Below are 17,549 nucleotides of genomic sequence, written 5' to 3'. Positions count from 1 at the left end.
TTATAACTCCTATATGTGTTTTCAATGTCATGTCAACGCCTACTTTGTTGTGTCCTCTACTCAAAGCATCAAGATAAGGAGTGACTATGTAGCGTTGCTGACTTCCATGAACAAGATGAAGATCTCCTCAGATGAGTGGGAGTCTAAAGCTCACCCAGCAGAAGACAAGGTTGTTGCCTTGGAGAAGAAATTCTCCAAGCAGATGAAGAAGAGGAAGAAGGAGTGGAGAGAGCTTGTGAACGTATATCATAGATCTCACAAGTTTACTCAGATGACGTATGACCGTGACGACCAGATGCGCCCTGTGAACCTGGACATAGGTTGGCAAAGGGACGTCAAGGACGTTTATGGAATGTACTCGGACGTGGTCGATCATAGTCTGTTCACCTGCCCTTGGGAGGCACCTGTTTTAGATCCATCTGGACTGGCCTCTAGGTCCATGCTCGAGACGTCCCGCTAGCGTTCTAGTTCAAGCCGCGGGGGTTCTGGTTCCAAGGGTAAGGCTCATTCAGGAAGCCCTGGCTCTAAAGCTACTCTCTATGGGAAGATCCATGAGCTGGCTTCAGGGAGTAGCAGTTCTTCCTCCGGGACAGGCTCAGATGAAGATGGTGACGAGGAGGAATAGGTCGCTAGGGAAGACGGGGATAAAGAGGCAGAAGATTCTTCGGACAAGTGATTGTGTTGGCCTTGCATGGCTTTAGGTGCCATATGTGTCTTTATTTTCAGAACTTTTTTATTTGAACTATCTTGGTTTGTAACCTATTGGTCCTTCGGGACTTAAATTGTGATACTTCGGGACTTGCATTCTTTAGATGCTCATACTTAAATAAATTGGTAGTCAAGATGATAAAAACAAACTTGCATAAATAGATAATATCTCTAGAAAATGGGTTCAACCCTTACATAAGATGGTTTCATCGACCTTATTCGTATATCTAATACTAAGTACTAGGAACAGGTTATGAATGTCCTAAACATAATAAACATTCAGGTTTGAAGCGTGCCAAGTGTGGGGCACTTCATCACCGTTCAAGGTTTCTAACTTTTAGGACCCTTGTCCCAATGTCTTCATGACCTTATAAGGTCCTTCCCATGTTGGGGCTAGCTTTCCTCTCTCTCCGACCCCTGACGCCTCAATTTTCCTTAAGACCAGGTCCCCTTGTTGAAAGAACCTTTCCTTGACCCTTCTATTGTAATAGAGGGAGGCTCTTCTTTGATTCTCTGTATTGCGGGCATTAGTTTTATCTCGGACCTCGTCAATGAGATCAAGAGCGAGCATCATGCCTTCTTCATTGATCTCTGGTTCATAAGTTTCGAACCTAGGAGATCCATGGGTGATCTCTAGGGGTACTACAGATTCGTCTTCATAAGCCAACATGAATGGGGTAGCTTCAATTGACACTTTGCAAATGGTACCGTATGCCCATAGTGTAGGCAGTAACTTATCCACCCAAGTGTTTCTCGAGTGTTCGACCCTTTTCTAAAGCGAAGCTCTATGTTGTTATCGTCTCAATACTCTCTGAACTCTGCATTATCAAATTATCATCCATTATCCATAGCAAGAATGTGTGGGATCCCAAATTAGCATATCACATTCTCCGAGAAGAATTGGGTAATTTGCTTGGTGGTTATTTTGGCTAGTGCCTTGGCCTCAATCCATTTTTTGAAGTAATCTATGACTACCACAATGAACTTCCTCCGTCCCGATGCTATAGGAAATGGTCCAAGGATATCCATTCCCCATATTGCAAAAGGGGTGGGTGTGTTGATAGATGCAAGCCTCTCTAGGGGCTGTCATACTATCGAAGCATGCCTCTGGCATATGTCGCATTTCTTTACGTAAGCTTTTACATAGGTTAACATCGTTGACCAGTAGAATCCCAGTCGAGTTATCTTGTGAGCGGAGGCCCTGCCCTCAAGTGTTGTCTACAAATCCCTTCATGGGCTTCTTTTAACCGCCTCCTCTACTTCAAGAGGTCTCAAGCACTTCAAGTACGGAATAATAGAGGACCTTTTGTACAGAAGGCCTTCAATCAAAGAATATCTCAACACTCTCACTGAAAACTTACGTGCCTCCTAGGTATCATCGGGGAGTCATTCAGTCTCAAGGTGAGTTTTGATTGGATCTATCCAACAACTTGTTACCCCAGCTGGTGTTATCAAATTTATGACATGTATAGTAGGGGTCTTCAAGACCTGGAAGTAAATACTCCTCGGGTATTTCTTGATTTTAGACGAGGCAAACTTAGATAGGGCATCGGCCGTATTGTTCTCCTCTCTCGAAATATGTTCAGTATATCATTTATCAAATTGAGTAAGAATTCCCTTCATGACTCTCAGGTACTTGGCCATAGTATCATCCTGAGCATCAAACTCTCTGTTGACTTGAGCAACTACAAGTCTTGAGTCTCCAAAGATCTTAAGATTCTTGGCCCTCATGGCTCTAGCCAAGCATAAGCTAGCTATTAACATTTTGTATTCTACTTCACTACTCGTAGCTGGGAAGTCCAACTTCAAATCATACTTTATCATGAACCCTTCAGGGCTTTGCAAAACTCGGCCTGCACCACTGGACTTTATTTGGATGCTCCGTCAAAATGAAGAACCCAAAACTCCTTCAGAGTTGTATCCTCATCTTTCTCTTTCTTTCCTCCATCTGAGGTTACTATCTCTTACCCCCCGATTTCTTGGTCGCTAATGGTGCACTCGACCACGAAATCTACTATGGCATGAGCCTTGATGGCTATCTGAGGCTTGTACTTGACATCAAATTCTCCTAACTCAATCGCCCATTTAATGAGCCTTTCACTGGCCTTCGGTCTATGAAAAATGTTCCTCAAGGGTTGGTCTATCAAGACTTTGATCTTCGGAGCCTAGAGATATAGTCTCAACTTCCTCAAGGCTGTGATGAGGACAAGTGCAAATTTCTTCATGGTAGAGTAATTCAACTCTGCTCTGTGGAGAACCTTTCTTACATAGTATACAGCCTTCTGGAGTTTCTGTTATTCCTTTATCAGGACTGCACTCACGGCTTGTTCAGATACCGCGAGGTACAAATAAAAGATGTCCTCTGGACTAGGTTTAGACAATAATGGGGCATCGGTCATGTACTTCTTCATCTGTTCAAAGGCCTCTTGGCTCTCAGCTATCCATTCAAAATTCTTCACCTTCTTAAGAGTTTTGAAAAGGGAAGGCATTTGGCTTTAGACTTGGAGATGAACCTCCCTAGAGCTGTGATTCTTCTTGTCAGCTTCTGAACGTCCTTGATGGAACGTGGTGTTTGCATGTCCAGGATGGCTTTGATCTTTTCGAGGTTGGCCTCGATTCCCCTCTTCGAGACCATGTGACCAAGAAATTTTCCAGGCCCAACGCCAAAAGCACACTTGGTGGGGTTAAAAAATCATCTTGTGGTGCCTCAGCACTTTGAATGCCTATCTGATGTGATTAATATGACCGGCCTTGGCTAGGATTTTGACTAACATGTCATCAGCATAGACCTCCATGGTCTTACCAATTAGATAGGCAAATATTTTATTTACCATCATTTGGTAAGTAACTCCTGCATTCTTATGTCCAAAATCCATAACAAGATAACAAAAGACACCAAAGACAGTTACGAGATATGGTATTATCTTTGTGCATTTTGATCTGATTGTAACCACTGAATCCATCCATGAAGCTTAGCATCTCGTGTCCATCGGTGGCATTGATCAGGGTATCAATCCCTTGTAGGGGGTAGCAGTCCTTAAAACAAGCATCATTCAAGTCAGTGAAGTCGATGCACATCCTCCACTTCCCATTGGCCTTTTTGACCATTACGGGGTTGGCCAACCACCCAGGGAATTGTATTTCCTCAATTAATCCAGCTTCTAGGAGCTTCTCGACCTTCTTTTTAATGGATTCCATCCTGTCAGGGGCATAAGTTCTCTTCTTTTGCTACACGGCCTTCCGAGTTGGATCGATTTTCAACTTATGAGTTATGAGGTTGGGGTCAATCCTAGGAATATCAGCTGTCGTCCAGGCAAACACATCACTATTCTTTTGTAATAAGGTTATCAATTCTCCCTTCAAGGTCTTGTCCAAAGATGCTCTAATATACTTTACCATCTCCGGGTCTAAGGAGTCTAAAGGAATTGGAACTAGGTCCTCTGCTGGCTTCCCTCGAAGTTATTCATTCTCACGGACATCCATGTCTTCTATGAGGAGGATCTGCCCCCTAGTTCCATCGGGCCTAAGTGATGCAACATAACAACTGCGGGCCATATTTTGATCTCCACTTGCCTCACCAACACCGTTCCTAGTTAGGAACTTCAGTACCATGTTGTAGGTTAAGGGCACGGCTTTAAATGCATAGATTCTTGTTCTACCCATGATAGCGTTGTAAGTTGAGGCTTCTTTAACAACCTGAAATTTTAACATCTGTCTGGCTTCCCTAGGCTCTTCCGTAATAGTCATGGGAAGTTGAATCGCTCCACTGACCTGGAATTCTACTTGATTGAACTGGTATATAGGTACATCGGATGGATTCAATTGAGAATAATTGTATCCAATCCTTAGAAACGTGTCATGGAAAAGAATTTCCACGGAAGCTCCATTTCCACTGGGACCCTCATGACTGGACAATTTCCAATCATTGGTGTGATAACTAACGGATCATCCTGAGGAAATTTCAAACCTTCGAGGTCTGGGTCACCAAACTCAAGCGTCATCTCTGACTTGATACGTTTAGATGGTTCTCCGATTATACTCACTACCTCTCTCGCATAAGGTTTGCGAGAGTTCCTTGTAGTCCCAACTATTGTAGGACCTTATGAGATCGTGTTAATTATTGGTCCTCGGGGATGTGGGTTACGATCCCTGTCGTTACCTCTTTGATCGTCATCTCTTTGATCATTATCTATTTTTTGGCCTCCAGCCTCTTCACCCTTGGTGAAACGTCCAAATTTTCCTCTTCAGATCAAATACTCAATATCATCCTTGAGTTGCCTACAATCATCAGTATCATGACCAGCATCTTTGTGGTACCTTCAGTATCGACTCTTATCTCTTTTATCGGGGTCTCCCCTTAGTGGCTTCGGCTATTTGAACTCTTTGTCCTTCTCAATTTCCATAAGGATTTGGCTCCTAGGAGCATTCAACCTCGCATATTCAGTGAACCTTGGTGGCTGATTCTTCTTAGAAGAGGAGTCAGAGCTTTTTCCAGTTCGAGGAAACTTGTCCTTGGCATCATACTCTTGATCTGTCTTCCGCTTCTTGTTACCTACAGGCTCATTACTCACCACTGTATTCTTCATACTTTCTTCCACCTTGATATACTTTCCAGCCCTATCTTGAAGCTGCAGCATGCTTTCAGGAGGGGGCTTGGCCAGGGACATCTTAAAGAACTCGTCTCTTGTCCCTTATTGTAGGGCTATCATAGCTACCTTGTCGTCAAGAATTGGGACCTTTAGGGCCTCCTTCATGAATTGGCTCAGGTAGTCTCTAAGGGACTCCTTTGCTCCTTGGACTAGACCTATAAGGGAATCTGAACTCTTCTCGTGTACTCTGCCACTAATGAATTATGTGATGAAATCTTGGCTCAAGTCCTTGAAAGATCCAATCGAGTTCAGGGGTAGACGGTTGTACCACTTTTGAACAATACCCGACAGGGTTTGTGGAAAGGTCTGTTGGGGTTAAACCCAATAGGTAGTATGGGCTTGGTGATAGAAAACATAATTGGATTGAGTAATAATTGTATGGGTAGACAATTATTATCATAATTGAGTTGGTTAATAATTGTATGTGTTGATAGTTATTATTATTATGGGAATGGGGAATAATTGTATGGGTAGACAATTATTATTGTAATCAGATCAGGTATGTCTTGTTGACTAAGTTTGTGATGGCTATATATACATAGTCATGTTATTGTTTTGATGTATGCTTGAGTATTGTTTGACTTAAGTATCTCTTGAGTGAATTCCGTTTGGTGAGATTGATTGTATTATTGACAATTGTTTTGATTAATAATACAAGTTGGGACGTGGGTTTTTTCGCGTCATATATTGAGTGTGTGTTTTGCATTGTTTATTTGTTTCTATACTTGTGTGTATTTCACCTAACAATTGGTATCAAGAGCCAAGGTTCATGATGGAGAAGGTTGGGGGATTTGAGATTGAATTGTTTAATGGAAAAACAATTTTACCTTGTGGCGAAGCATGGTAAAAGATCTGTTGCTTCAACGAGGATTATATGCGACTCTCGGAGGGAAGAAGCCTATTGAAGTTGATGATACAAAGTGGGGAGATATGAAGTTACGTGCGTCATCAACGATCCGGTTGGCCCTTGCACCAGAAATCAAGTATGATGTTCTTGAAGAGGACAATCCCAAGAATTTATGGGAGAAGTTAACGAAGACTTATCACTCAAAGTCTTTGGCCAACAAGTTGTTTCTCAAGAAAGATTTGTTCGGGCTCAAGATGGAAGAAGACGGAGATTTAAGAGATCATTTGAATCATTTTAATGGCTTAATCAACCAGCTGAATAATTTGGATAAAAAATTGAAGGATGAGGACAAAGCTATTCTACTACTAGTGTCTCTACCGAAGAAGTATAATACTGTGATGACTTCTTTATTGGTTGGAAAAATGAAGTTAGATTTGGATGAGACTATTGTTGTTCTTATGGAGGCCGAAAGATTGATGAAACAAGAATCGAGTGACATATCTGATGGAAGTGCATTCGTGGTACGTGCGCGTGACACGAAAAAGAAGTATGTTAAGAAACTTAACCCTAATATCAGGTGTTTTCATTGTGAGGAATTGGGTCATATACAATTTATGTGTCCAAAGGCAAGAGAAGACTTGAGAGAGTTGAAGAAAAATCGAGGGGGTAGTGTTTTGCTTGTAGAAGCTGATGAAGATGTTCTTTTGGTTCAAGAAGAGAAGGGATCAAAAGAAGAATGGGTGCTTGACTCAGGATGTTCTCATCACATATGTGGTAGGAGGGAGTGGTTCTCGTCCTACAAAAAGTGTGAGGGAAAGATGGTAACTTAACCGAACGGTAAAACGGTAAAGGTTGCTGGCATTGGTGAGGTGACAATGAAACGTCACAATGGTCGTGTTCAGAAGTTAACTCAAGTAAGATATATAGCGAAGTTAAATCGAAATCTAATTTCGTTTGGTAAATTAGTTGATTTGGGATATAATGTTATGATGAATAACAGTATGTTAAAAGTCACTAAAGGAGATTAAGAGATACTCAAAGGTCGAAAAGATAAGAGAAATCTTTTTGTACTAGAAGGAGGGGTTATTGTTCGAGGGGAGGTATTGGCGAATCGACGTTGATGGCTTGATGGTGATCGTTAATTCGGTTGTGCATGAAATCATATTGGGTTGAAGGGGAGGATTGTTGGGGTTAAACCCAATAGGTAGTATGGGCTTGGTGATAGAAAACATAATTGGATTGAGTAATAATTGTATGGGTAGACAATTAATATCATAATTGAGTTGCGTAATAATTGTATGTGTTGACAATTATTATTATAAGGGGAATGGGTAATAATTGTATGGGTAGACAATTATTATTGTAATCAGATTAGGTATGTCTTGTTGGCTAAGTTTGTGATGGCTATATATACATAGTCATGTTATTATTTTGATGTATGCTTGAGTATTGTTTGACTTAAGTATCGCTTGAGTGAATACCGTTTGGTGAGATTGATTGTATTATTGATCATTGTTTTGATTTATAATACAAGTTGGGACGTGGGTTTTTCCGCGTCATATATTGAGTTTGTGTTTTGCATTGTTTATTTGTTTCTATACTTGTGTGTATTTCACCTTACAAGATCCGATACTTAATAGCATCATTAATGGTTGATCATATCCTAATTGTTAGACAGATCCTGATTCTCGACATAGCCAATTCTCAACAATATAGATTGTAATATCCCGTATTTTCAAAAATTGTTATTATTATCATTTGAGTGTTTTATGTGATTTTCTATATTAAATGAATAAAATGGCGGATATTTTATTTCTGTTTGATGACTTCGTGTCTTAAATGGCGAGTTAAATATGTATCGATCCCTATCATTATTGTGCAAGTATTTAATTACTTTTACTATTTTCAAAAGTATGATTTAAAAGCCGATCTTTTTATCGACATCGGTAAATTGAGTTCATTTTTCAAGTTGGGGATCGAGTGGATATTGTATCCACGTGTAAAAGTATATTTCGTATTTTATCTGGGGTCACCTTGATTGCTTATGTATTATGAAAATATTTCAAGCATAATATTTTATAGTTATTTTGTTACATGTTAAATGAGTAATTTTGTGTTTATTATTATTTAAAGATGTTGTTGGTCATGATATAACATGCGATAGAATTGTATGTGATCCAGTAAGGACTGGTATATTTTTTGAAAAACTGTTATATGTTTAAAATGCATTTATATAAAATTATACGTCATTTGGACACGTGTCAAAGTGTGTTTATTACGTGATATTTGTTTTGTATCATTCTGCATGCATCTGCATATTTTATATGCGTTTTCGGGGTTTAATGTTAATTTAGAAAATATTTTAGTTTATTAAAAATGATCGGACCGGGACGTCAAAGCCCACAAAATTCATACTTTTATTTTTATAAAATCAAAAATCTTTCGAGTATCTATGTTTTCACATTTTTGGAATATTCGTAATTTTTGGGAAATTTTGGTATATATTTTATATTTATTTGAAAATAATATTTTTAAAACTATTCCCCGTAAATTATTATTTTCGGGTTAGTTGTTTTAACTTACGAGATAATGGTACCGTTTTGTGAATTATCTGGGATATTTTCTACTAAATGTAAATATCCTAAATCTGATTCTTTAATTTAAAAAAAATCATAAATATTTAAGATAAATACAAAGAAAATCGGAAAAGAATTTTTGGGGTTGAATTTGTTCTTGGTCTTTATCTAATTATTCCAGAAGATCTACTGATCTGTTCTTGACGATCTTAGTATCAAATCAAAGCTCTCTTCGAGCTCTTTCTACTTGTACAAGAATCATAAAATAAGGTGGTTTATTTCATTAAATCATTGTTTGTTGTTTTGGGTTCGAACTGGGACATTGATTTCTGATGACTTTTGGTTACATTTGATGTTTTATTTAGCTTCATCATGTTTATATCAATATATTTACATATTTTTTATTGATGTTTTAGTCTGATTTAGTCGTAAGTTGAGTTCATGGGTTTATGAATTTTAATTTTGATTTTTCCGCATTATTTAGATGTTAATTGTTGATTTTGATTATATGAACGTGTTATATGTAACCCGGGATTTATTTTCAAGTATAATTCGTCGATTATGATCGTGTTTTGACCAAGTTGAATACTTCGTTAGAATTTACTGAGTTATACTCGGTTTTTTATCGGAATCGAGGCGCCAAACTTCGTTTTTTGTCGTTAATGTTTAATACTTTCTTAGAGAAAGGTTGTGATCATTTTGGGGTAAAAATAGATTGAAGAAGAGCCATTTTTGGCTGGTTTTGGAGTCGCCGGAGGTCCAGTGAAGCCCCTGAAAACTAGGTTCATCCCCAGAATCAAGTCGGTGTTCATACCGCCCCGGCCCGTTATTGAATGATCCGATAACCCGAATTATTACCTGTTGGGTTTTATCCTGACCCGGTTTCAATCCATAAAAACCCTAACCCCCAATACATAATATATTTGTGCAGACTTGTATTTTAAAAATAATTTAAATATTATATTTTAATTCCAGAATTCATTTTTAGTTCTAAAAAATTTGGTTACTTATTTTTAAATAATTAACTAAATTATTTAAATTCAGAAAAGTATTATTTTTTAGGATTTTTTAAAAACCATAATATGATTTAATTATTTATATTTTTTTGATTTTTTCTTTCTGATTTTATTCTTTAATAAATTCATTGAATCGATTTTATTTATAAATAGTTAAATAAAATGTAGTTATTTATAATTAATCTGAATAATGGTTTTAAAAATTATTTTAATCTTTTAAAATATATAAAGGTATTAAATAATCAATTAATATTATTATTATTTGAATTATTCATATTTTATTGACATTAAATAGACTATTCGTCCGTTTTAAACGAAATGAACGTGTTTAGACTCAGAAAAATATTTTACTTCTATTCAAATTACTTTTGAGACATAAATCATTTTGTATCGAAAGATCACTTATTTTGTAAACGATTTTGACGCTCGTATTTATCGAAGAGTCGTATTTTGACTCAATTTTAATTTTTAAACATGTTGAGTCGAATCTTTTGATGAACCGAATTTTGTGATAAATGAGTTATGTGCTTACGTGCTATGTGAATTACGTGCAATATGAAGTATTTTTCTATTTAGATCAGAAATCTTGTGTTAAATTTTTGTAATAATATGTGGGCTATCGTATGAGTAGACCATAGTGTTTTGACGTGTGGTTCGTCGGATAATTATCGTGGAAATGATTAAAGTGATATATTTTCGTTATAGATAAGAGTTGTTCAATACGCCAAGACCAGGCAGTGGGATCCAGAGTAAAGTTGAACAATAATGCATATCAGGCTTGTAGCACATGCAAGAGTGGCATATCAACTTATTATCAGGCTTGTACCAACCACATGAGCAGCAAATCATAGAATTAGCGAAATAAAATATGGTGATATAATGGTAATTCAGAACGAGCGATTGTATTAGTGCGAGTGAGCTTAACTGGTAAAAACTAAAGGTAAATATTCCTGACCTATTCTACTTCCAGAATAGTAAATGATTTACATATTATAATGATTAATTCTGATTATGCAAATACTCTGTTTTTATTATAAATTGAGAATAGATAAATGTTTGCATACTCAAAAATTTAGATTATTTATAAAGATTCTGTAAGACATTGTATGCATATAATCATTGGATTATTGATATCATGTTATTCTAGTCATTGTTGTTCTGCTAGAATATGATTCATTTTCAGATAGATAATGAATAACTATTTTATCCATATATACTCTATACAGTGGATATTGCATATTTAGTGAATAACTAATCATTCTAGTTATCTCGCCATTAGTTTTTGCGGTTACTCCAGACCATGTGTCTTGGGGAGTTATTTGAATAGGTATGTTGATTGATGCGGCTCCTTTAAGAAAAGATTTTAATATTGGATAAAAGTGTAAGAGACCATGACGGCGGTCCAGTGATGGGCTATGTATTATATATAGTTATGATACAACGTTTACCACAGGCCGATATGTTATCTTATTATTTGAGTATTCGTGTTGTGGGACATATTTTTACGAATCATGATCTAGTGTTATCAAACTAACTGATCAGCTGTAATAGTACGTCCGTTAGTTAAGGAATCCAATCTAAAACGGTTGTTTACTCGTTAAGCTTATGATAGCTTTTATTCTCGTGCAGATACTGTGGTTGATTATCATAAACTAGATGTTTTATCGTAAATTATCATTGCATGGTTTACATCAAAAATTGATATTGATATTTAATTTGTTGTTAATATCAAAAAGTAGTATTAATATCTATAATTGATGTTGACTTCAGTATGAGATTATGAGCATCTAAGATTAGTATTGATATCTAAATTGGCATTGCCATCAAAATGAGTATTAATATCAAGAGCACAGTTTTGAATAAAATTTATGATTTAGTCCATAATCACTATTTCATATTGTTATTTACACTATTCATGTAAACACTGTTTTACAATTTCTGATCCTTAATGGGATTCAAATTATTGCTGAAGTATTTTCGCTTAAAAATATCAAAATGGTTTTGAATACAGTTGCTCAAACAATAATTGGATTCCTTAACTAAATTTTCTAGTTCAGCAATTATGATTTTAAATGTTCTTCTCTACTGTAGATATCGGTTTTTATATCAAAAGACCATATATATATCATACTGAACTTTCCTGTTTTAAATTTAACCTTCCAGTAAAAGGTAGACTGGCACTGTTTAACCGCGTAATTCGAGAAAAGCAAAAGAAGAAGCTTTTGGAAGGTGGTTGGTCCAGGGTTTGCGAAAATTAGAGTAAGTTCTACTGTGTATAGTGGATTGTAATTTTTATTAGATATGTTATCCTATAGTTTTTTTTCAAATTAAGAATATATTAACATGTTCTATGACAAGCCATAGATGGGACTATCCATAACCAATCTACAAAAAAAGATCGGAGATAGAAAGAAAAAATAACAAATCAAATGTTGAGCCTAGGCTTATTACATCCTATCTTAGAGAACCAATTAGAACTACTAAGTCTAGCTCTAATATCTACTAATATACAATTCAAAAACTTGTGAGGTCCGAAAACTCCTCTATCATGAGCTAGGGTATTTTTCTCCCTCCAAACATTAGAGTAAAAACCATGAATAAAACAAAGAGCAATAGTACCCTTGGCCTTGTCTGGTAAAAGTAATATCCCTCGAAGCAATTCAAGCCAAGTGTTTCCAATGATGCTTCACTGTAACTTTTATAGTAGAGAAGAAAGAGTAAAGTGACTATAGCTACAATATAATAATAAATGATTATCTGCATCTCGGCCTGCAATATATAGATAGCATTGTTGAGAGAAGGCAATACCAAACCTGGACAAACGAGCCAAGGTATTGAGTCTTTCATGACAAACTAACCATTGATGATGGGCACAACGGTCCTACTTCTAATACTTTGCCAGACATGCCAAGTTTTTATTTTAGAAACCTCAATCCTATCCCAGAATATTTCATCTTGCAGAGACGTGTTGGGTTAAGGTAAATCGAAGCCATTAAACCAATATAACAAAAGAGGATCTAGATGATGATGGCGTGGGTTAGGCTGAGGCAGGGACCAAACACAATTTGAGATGATATCAAATTTTAACATATCCAAGAGCAATCTGTTGGGTTTTTAACAGTCCAAAAGTAACAGCGCTTTAAGACGGTGGCATTTACCCAAGATGACCAGAGAGTCTTTGATCCTAAAGAAACTTTGAGCAAATGCATTAAAATCTGATCTATGTTTCATTCTGCCATGTTCTTAATACCCAAACCGCTTTACATTCGACGCAAACAAACTGTAGACCATGCCACTTTGGCACTGCCTTTTTTATCAATATTTCCCTTCCATGAAAACCTGGTAGGAAGAGACTGTATACAGAATATTCATATAAATGGTAAATAAATAAGAGGGCATGGGGTCGCCTTGATGGATGCCTTGATCCTCTTTGTAGTAACCGTGAATTATACCATTTAGCTTAATTGAGAAACTAGGCGTACAGATGCATGCCTTAATCCAAGTAATAACCTTTGACGGGAACTGCATTTTTTCAAGCACAACTAATATGAAGTCCCATTGCAGATAATCAAAGGCTTTGTGTAGATCAACCTTATGAGCACATCTAGGAGTACCAGACGCACGGTCGTAGCCACTAAAAAGCTCTTGAGCATGAAAAATATTATCTGAAATTGATCTCCCAGGAATGAAAGCTGATTAAGGTAGGTCCATGATTGAAGGCAAGACTGCCTTTAACCATCTTGTAATGATTTTAGATATGCACTTGTAAAGGACTGTGCGAAGAGAAATTGGTCAAAAATATTGCATGCTTGTGGGTGAAGCAACTTTAGGAATTAAAGCAATGAAGGTAGAGTTAGGTCCTACACTCATATTCCCATTTGTGAAGAAATGGTGAACTACTTGACAAAAAGAAGGCCCTGTGATACTCCAAGCAGCCAGAAAAATTCAGCGTTGACCTTGTCCGGGCCAGGTGCCTCATTCCTTTACATATTTTTCATGGTAGTAAAAATTACATCATAAGTGACAAGAGCCTATAGCATAGCAGCCTGTGTAGTATTGATACAGACACAATTAACATTTTAGAGATCAATGGCATTAAGAGTAGAAGAATTACCCAGAAATTCTTCAAATTAGTTAATAGCCACTGTAGCACATTGAAGCTGACCATGAACTAACCGACCCTCTTCATCTTGTAAAGCTAGCACCTTGTTAACATTCTAATTAGCCTTACATTCTGGAAAAAGAAGGCAGTGTTTCCATCACCTTTATCCAACCATCTCCCCCTAGATTTTTGAAGCATTACATGCTCTTCCTAAAGAAGAGATACATTTAATTTGTCAATGTGAATTTTCTCCAAATCAAACAACTCTTAAGACTTAGAGTGTTTGAGTTTTTCCTGAATGTCAGCCAGAAGAGAGCGAGCATCCTGAACATTGGTATGCACATTACCATGATTTTTATTTAGATCCTTGAGAGCTTATTTGACCAGCTTCAATTTCTTGTGGAAAACCATCATAAGGTCACCCCGGCAGTATGTGTTCCAAGCAGTTGAAACTATTCTCATTAAGTCTGAGATATCAGGCATGAAGTTAGGAAATTGGAACGGTTTATCAAGTTTAGACAGCTGCATAGGTTCCACGTACAGGAGGGAATTGTAATTTATGATTCCCCTGTTCTCAACAAAAATATTTCATTCGGTGAACTGGTTAAACCAGGTACTATTAGTAAGCATACGATCCAATCTTTTTTAGATAGAGCCATCAGGCTTGTTGTTAGTCCATGTGAAAACATCTCCGACTAATCTTACATGCCCCTAACCATTTTTGGTGATGCAATCTTTAAATGTTTGCATAGCAGGAGTCCAATGCTCCCTGACACCAAATACTTCATGGAGATTAACAACACAGTTGAAATCTCCAGTAAGACACCATGGAAAAGTAGTGCCGCTTAATGTCAAAATATCATGCCAGAGAGAAATCCTATCAGAGGCTTCATTATGAGCATAAACAAAAGAAACCATGACAGTAATATCTTTCTCAAAAACTGGGTTGAACAAGTGATATGTTGAGAAGACATTTGATGCAAGGTAATATTCCAAACATCCGGGTTCCATCCGACCCAAACATGACCATTGTAATGATGGTCATAATTGAAGAGCCATTTCCATTTTTTGTTGATTTTCTTAGATACAGAACAAGCATTATGGAGCTTTACTTTAGTTTCTAAAACATAAATTAGATCTAATTTATTCATACTAATAAAATTGACTAACTCTTTTTAATGAGGGCTTTTATTGAGCCCCCTCACGTTCCATGAGGTGAACCTCATTACATATTCAAAGTGATGCTGGATTTCCTGCCAGCCTCAGAATTTTCTTTACGGCCGAAACTTTTGTAAACCCATCATCATCCGTATTTGCACCTTTTGTGGGAGATGATTCAGATGGTCTAGAGATACCAGGATCAGGGGCAGCTTCTATAGTCACTGATCTGGCTAGAGAGTTCCCTGGTGGTGGTAAATCAACTACTAAAGCATTGGAAATTCTAAGGTTTTGAGGAGAAATGTTGTGTTTCCTCATTCTGTTGGGAGTGATAACTTCAACCGGATCTTCGGCGGTGACAGCCAAGCTCTCAAACGAGTTATGAGTTGTAATGGGTTGAACCATATTCCCATTTTCATTATTATTATCAGTACTCCCTTTGTCGAGCTCATTCTTATACCGAACTACATCGCAACCAAATAACTCTCCAATTACTGTAGGCACCATATCATTGTTCTCTTCATTGCTGGTTACAATTACAAGCCCATTCTCTTGCATAGACTCAAAAACATCCACATTTTGGGTCCATGTTATATTTCATGCTCTACTTCCTATTCTTGATATAGATTAAGCTCTTGTTGTTGGTCTTCCTGTTGGTTTTGTTTTGCCTGTCTATTCTGTTGGGTTGTCAAGACATCTCGCTAAAGAGTGGCCAAATGCCTTAAAAAGACTATAGGAATAGGGTAACGGTGAATAGATAATATCCACCCTCATCTTCTCCTCAACCCCATCACTAGAGCCGGCCACACGGTCGGGTCGATCGTGCCGGGCTGAATTTCCGGCGGTCCGGTTCACCAGCAGCTTAAGTCGTGAACGACCCGTATATCTACACGAATCGTGTCGTGCCGTGCTGATTTGATAGAATTAAGCGAATTAAGCGATTTTAACGGTTCCGGCGAGTCTGACGGTTCGGGCCGGTTACCAAATAAAACTACTAAGCAAACACAATTCTAAACAAACACAGAAAGATCGTTGCTCAACAAATTCCTAAAATCACTGCTAACAAATTCGCCGGAAAACTTGTAAGCTCGCCGGAAAATCGGAACTTGGCTTGTTGTGCCTTGTGAGTGTGACTGTGATTTGTGAACTGTGTGTGGATGGGCATAATTAAAAGTGAACTGTGAGAAGGAAACAGAGAGATCAAGAGTTGAGAGTTGTATACAGGAGTGTGGATTGGAAATACAGGAGTTGAACGAATAGGCGGGTTGTGCCGAGCTGATTCGGTTCGTCTGAATCATCTCGGTTTAGGCGGGCCGTGTAATATCCGGGATATATCGTGTAATTATTTTTGCTATTATATAATTATTATGTGTGTTCAGTATCTATTCTATGAGCTAATTGTTAAGTGTTATCTGTACTTGAATATTCAAAAATAATATTAATTGAGTATTTTAATTTTTATATGTCCAAAATAAAATATAGATAATTGTCATATCTTTCTAATTATTTTTATGTTGGTTTATGGATTTATAAGAATCATATGAAATTTCTAAAATCTTTTTTCGGATAATTAAAATATATTTTATAAAAACGGGAACCAACCGACGTCAACCGTTGTTACGTTTTTGGAACCCGAAACTCTTTCGAGAACTCCTTCCTAACCTAATTGTAATATTCCGAGCATATTCCATGTTTCAACTTTTTCGATCCGGCTTACGGTTTGTCCTACGCGGGTCCCGGCGCAACATTTTCGATAAAATATTCGTTTCGGTAAATCAATAAAACCCGTATTTTCGCTAAACGGGAGCTTTTTATTAAACTATCCCAATTATCACTTCGTAATACGTGTAACCAGGCGCTGAGACCAAGACCGCAGTACAAATTGTACTGATTTGGATAATTATCCCGAAAATCGATACCGTTTGGATCAGTTTTTACAAATAAACGTACCGTTTTATATCGGGAATGATCCAACGGGATACTAATTTTCCGTAATTATAAATAGCCTTTTACCGTATTTTATTTCGTATCAAAATCATTTGCAGATAGTTAATCATATAATTTTCAGAGAAAAGCCCTAATTTCTTAAAACTGTTCTAAGAATCAAACAACAAAACGAAGGCGTTACCGATCTCTGTTTTCAAAGCTTGAGTAACCAAAACGAAGGATTTGAGGTGTTCTATCAGATTCTGAGCTTTGTTTCACTGCAGAAATCAAGAAGAGACAAGACGTAGGAAAGGGAAACAGGTAGTTGAGGAGTAAAACGGTTGTGATTGGAAGCGAGTGCAGTGTAGTAAGCTAATACCAGGCAAGTGTTCTGAACTTTCTCGAGATATTGTAGTACTTGATAATCCTGTGATATTGCAAGTGCTTTGAAGCACGGAAACCTAAATCCTGATTTAAGTTATTGTTCTTGAGCCATGAACCATATTCTTTCTAAGCCATTGATTATTGTATACCCAAACAGGAACCACAAATCTACGATACTACTCC

At 37.2% G+C, this 17,549-nt stretch overlaps 1 protein-coding gene across 1 annotated transcript; it reads right to left on the bottom strand.

Moving 5' to 3' along the window:
- Positions 1-1,045: 1,045 nt before the first annotated feature.
- On the bottom strand, positions 1,046-1,378 carry LOC141661223 (uncharacterized). Its single transcript, XM_074468209.1, has one exon. The coding sequence runs from the start codon at positions 1,376-1,378 to the stop codon at positions 1,046-1,048; it is 333 nt and encodes a 110-aa protein (XP_074324310.1).
- Positions 1,379-17,549: the final 16,171 nt, after the last annotated feature.

This window comes from Apium graveolens, chromosome 5 (genome assembly GCF_009905375.1).
Source record: "Apium graveolens cultivar Ventura chromosome 5, ASM990537v1, whole genome shotgun sequence".
Classification (NCBI taxonomy): domain Eukaryota; kingdom Viridiplantae; phylum Streptophyta; class Magnoliopsida; order Apiales; family Apiaceae; genus Apium; species Apium graveolens.
This window is presented reverse-complemented; position numbering and strand designations above follow the sequence as displayed.